The sequence below is a fragment of the Grus americana genome, chromosome 27 (assembly GCF_028858705.1).
Source record: "Grus americana isolate bGruAme1 chromosome 27, bGruAme1.mat, whole genome shotgun sequence".
Taxonomy (NCBI): domain Eukaryota; kingdom Metazoa; phylum Chordata; class Aves; order Gruiformes; family Gruidae; genus Grus; species Grus americana.
Genome location: NC_072878.1, coordinates 2753175 through 2757929, shown reverse-complemented (window position 1 = coordinate 2757929; position 4755 = coordinate 2753175). Strand labels below are relative to the sequence as shown.

The following is a 4755-nucleotide window of genomic DNA, read 5'->3' as shown; positions in this document are numbered from 1 at the left end:
TCATCCCCAGGGAAGCATTCCTGGGCTGGTGCTCAGAACCTGCTGTGGGCTGAGGACCATCACAGCCCATCGCCAAGTGCAGCCTGTCCAGGATCTCCTGGGACTGTGCAGGCAGGCCATGGTGACCAGCTCCAGCAGAGACACCCACAGCAGGTCCCTGCATGGGCTCAGAGCAGGGCACATGGAGACACCCAGCAGCCAGCACAGAGGCACTGTGGCAATGCCTATAGGCTGACAGTGGTCTGAAGAGCGTGGGGCAAGAAGAGGAGACCTCCTCAGCTGGGCTGGCCAAGCCCTACTGCCCAACATGGCCCCCCGGCCCTGCAGTGCAGGCACTAGATAGAGCAGGGTGCGTTCTTGGGGTGGGGAAACATCTCCAGCAGCACAGTCCCCGTGGCAGCCCTCCATGCCTCCACCCACAGCAGCCCTCCATTTGGCAGCCCCCCACCAGTACCTGCCCCTGCACAACCTCGGTCGTGTCCCATGCAGGTGTCAGCAGTCAGCCGTGCGGTGGGATCTGCAGGGTGTGGGACAGAAGAGAGCCGGCACCGGGCTGGCCGTGCCCCAGGACAGGCACTGAGCCCAGCAGGAGGACGGAGCTGGCCCCACAACCAAGGTCCCTTCCCAGGGCTGGGTGTATGGCCAGAGAGGGAAATGGATGATGCGTGGGGTGGTTTCTCCCAATTGCCCTGGGGCAGCTTCCCCAGCGTGTCCAGGGAACATGGCACAGAGCAGCTCCTCTCTCCTGCACCTGTGATGACTTGCTTCCTTCTCGAGGAGATCAGGCTCTGCTCCACAGGCCCACTGGAGCAGGTCCTCCCCCTGGATGGTCACAGAGCTCTGATAACGTCAGGCTGTTCCTGTCCTAGGCACTTTCCAGTCCAGCCCATCCCCTCCCCGGCTCTCCCCCACCTTCCCTGCCCTCTCCCCAGCGCAGCCCAGCAGAGCAGCCCAGTCTGGGCTGGCAGTCTGGGCTGCTGCAGAGCTCTGGGCACTCAGCCCACAGCCCCAGCCCCTCGGAAGGGCACAGCAGCTGCTGGGAGGCAGAGGGGGGGCTCAGCCTCCCCATCGGCCCCAGGCCTGCAGCTGGCCCCAAGTGCCAGCACAGGCCACTCCCTCTCGGCCTCTCCTGCATTGACGCTGCAGGGGATCCCCAGCCCTGACCGCCTTTGCCCCACTCTGCCTCCCCGCCAGCCCTGCTCCCCAGGACACCAGCAGAGTCCTGGCCCTGCGGCTCCTCAGGCCCCTCCTGCATCTCTCCACTCTCCTGCCCTGTGCCTGCTGCATCTTCACGGACTCCCACAGCACTGCAGAGTCTTTCTTTGCGGGTACCTGGAGTGAGTGCTCTGCCCTGGGGGCACTTCATCTCAGGGTCTTTCGCCTTCTGAATCTCCATTCACTTCCCACCCCAGAGTACCTGCAGTGTCCCCATCCTCTCCTGACCACACCAGATTCCTTTCCACTCTGCCATCAGCCCCGTCATACCTGTGACAGCCTGAGGAAGGTGACTGGGAGCTCATTCACCATTTCCAATGCCCCTGGACACCAAGACGAGAGCCTTCATCTAAGTGCTTGGTGTCTAACAGTGATACCATGAGATTATTTCCCCAAAGAGAAGGAGAAAACCAGGCGGAAGAGACTTGGAAAGTCCAATTCCTCTGGCTTGTTCTTAGCCACAACTGTATGAAGGAGAGCCCAGGCTGCAGGCACCTCCCTCAGGAGATCCCCTTTTCTTGCAGAGAGGCTATTAGGAAGGCAAAAGGTGACACATGGTTCTTCAAGGATCAGACACAACAGGACAGAGCCTCAAGAGAAGTGCTATGAACCAAAGCAATTACCTGTAAGTATGATTATCAGAGAAAAAAAAAAAAAAACAAAAAACCACAAAAAAAAAACAAACAGGGAGAGGCCTAAAATATGTTCTGGGCACTCTGCAGAGAAGGCGAGACAAATTACTGTTGGTGGTGCAAGGTCCATTGGATTAGTTTCCTCAGGGCCTCCTTGAGCTCCTGGTTCCTCATGCTGTAGATGAGGGGGTTCGCTGATGGAGGCACCACCGAGTACAGAACTGCCACCACCAGGTCCAGGGATGGGGACGAGGTGGAGGGGGGCTTCAGGTAGGCAAAAAATGAGGTGCTGATGAACAGGGAGACCACAGCCAGGTGAGGGAAGCATGTGGAAAAGGCTTTGTGCCGTCCCTGCTCAGAGGGGATCCTAAGCACAGCCCTGAAGATCTGCACATAGGACACCACAATGAACACAAAACACAGTAAGAATACACAGGCACCAACCACAAGGACCCCAGCTTCTCTGAGGTAGTAATGTGAGCAGGCGAGCTTGAGGATCTGGGGGATTTCACAGAAGAACTGGTTCAGGGCATTGCCCTGGCAGAGTGGTATAGAAAATGTATTGGCCGTGTGCAGCACAGCATAGAGAAACCCAGTGCCCCAGGCAGCTGCTGCCATGTGGACACAAGCTCTGCTGCCCAGGAGGGTCCCGTAGTGCAGGGGTTGGCAGATGGCAACATAGCGGTCATAGGACATGACTGTGAGAAGGAAATATTCTGCTGCAATTGAGAAAACAAAGAGAAAGACCTGTGCAGCACATCCTGTGTAGGAGATGGCCCTGGTGTCCCAGAGGGAATTGGCCATGGCTTTAGGGACAGTGGTGGAGATGCAGCCCAGGTCGAGGAGGGAGAGGTTGAGGAGGAAGAAGTACATGGGGGTGTGGAGGTGGTGGTCGCAGGCTATGGCAGTGATGATGAGGCCATTGGCCAGGAGAGCAGCCAGGTAGATGCCCAGGAAGAGCCAGAAGTGCAAGAGCTGCAGCTCCCGTGTGTCTGCGAATGCCAGGAGGAGGAACTGGGTCATGGAGCTGTCATTAAACATTTGTTCCCTCTGCACACGAGGGCCTGTCCAAGGGGGCAACGCAGTGAAGAGTTAGGACAGACACCTGTGAGCAGAACCTATACCATTCATCACAATAAGCCACCACAAGTGTCCTCTGTCTGTCTTCACGCAGATCCTGGCATGATCCTTGGATTGTGCTGGCTGAGGGTGCAATGCAGAGCAGGGGGCCTCTTCTGTGGGCTCCAGAGGAGTCAGTCCTGCTGTGCAGCAACAGGCAGAGAGGAAACAGGAGTGATCACAGGTTAAATCTACCCGTGATATAAAAGAGATTTGACCCTTGTCACTCCCATTCACCTGAGTGCAGAACAGAACTGTGGGGGTTTCTTTTGTTGATTTTGCTCCCGTTACCCCTTTCCCACCTGAGGAGGAGGCTGAGGTGAGTGAAGGGACTTTATCAGGTTCCTTGAAGAGGTGTTGACCAATGGCTGTAATGCTGTCAGTGTCTCGCACTGTGGTGCTACCCTGAGAGCTCCATGACCATATTTCTGCACCACCACCACAAGAAACTGGAAAAGCACAGACTCTGGAAAGCACCTTTCCTTCCAGGTAGCCCCTGCCTTGATGTGCTTCTTGAGAAGTCCCCTGGGACATGTGCTGGGAGTGATCTGGAGCTGTGAGCAGCCCTGACCCACGCAGCACCCTCTTGACATCAGAAGGACCCTGCCCTGCTAGAGATCTCTCCTTCCACCCACAGCTTCTCCCTGCAGGGCTGTGGGGAGCTCCCCGGGCAGGCTGAGTGCTGACCCTGGCAGGCGGCAGAGTCCCTGCCCTGGCACACAGCCCCTGGGCTGCAGGGACCCTGCTCTGAAGGACACAACTGGGCACCCCTGGCTGCACACCAACCCTCACACCCTGCAGCCGACCCCGGGACAAGGCAGCCGTCATGCTCTGTCCCTCTGACCGTGCTGCAGGGAACCCTGCGCTGGAGGATGCCCTTACCTTCTGCACCGGAGAAAGGTCCTATAGGCTGTGACCTGTGACAGCTTGAGGAGAACCCTTCAGGAACCGCAGTGGCACTTGCCTGCACCCAGAGACTTACTGTGTAGAGGGCTGTGAAGATTTCTCCTTCCCTGAGCTCTCAGCATCCTCCCACTCTCAGCCTCACTCCTCTCCCAGTGCCCTCAGCCCTGCTGTGCTCTGCAGAGGAGCTGCTCCTGGCCAGAGATGTCTCTCTGCAGCACAGCCCGCTTGCCATGAGCTCCCTTTGTCCCAGGAGAGCAGCAGCAGAGGACCAGCCCAAGGCAGCCTTTTAATGACCCCTCTGGTGGGTTTGGGGATGAGTCCATGAAGCTCAGACCCTGAGAGGAAGCTGATGAAACCTCTCAAGAAGTCAGTCCGATGCAAACTCCACAGTTTCTTGGAGCATTAATGGGTCCCCCTGAGGGCCATCACTGACAAAGCCTCCCCAGGGGCTCATTAGAGCAGAAAACTGGAAGCAATCATGACAGGTAGGCAAAGGCAATGGCAAGGTGGCTCTGATGCTGAGTAAACTTGGAAGTGTTAAATGAAGCCAGATGGACAAGCCCTGACCCCCATCCCCTGGGAAGGGAGATCCTGTCCCTCACATGTTGCTCAGGGCTCTTCCTGGGGCAGTGGGATGTGGGGATGTGCAATGCCTGGAGCAGGACTATGGCATGACCCTTCTGGGTGGAGCAAGGAGGTCATGAGTTCTTCCTGAATCAATTGAAGGCACCTTCTGGTAGGCCCTGACTGCAGAGACAATAGCCATAGCCATGGTGATGCAGAGGTCATCTGTGGTTGGGGACTTTCAGCCTTGCCACAGCCCTCAGCAGTGTCCAATACAGCCTGCCCTACAGTGTCCCACACCTGCACCTCTTTCTTTGAA

At 57.3% G+C, this 4755-nt stretch overlaps 1 protein-coding gene across 1 annotated transcript; it reads right to left on the bottom strand.

Moving 5' to 3' along the window:
• Positions 1-1952: 1952 nt before the first annotated feature.
• Positions 1953-2888, bottom strand: LOC129197005 (olfactory receptor 14A16-like). Its single transcript, XM_054804972.1, has one exon. The coding sequence runs from the start codon at positions 2886-2888 to the stop codon at positions 1953-1955; it is 936 nt and encodes a 311-aa protein (XP_054660947.1).
• Between the last annotated feature and the right edge of the window lie 1867 nt (positions 2889-4755).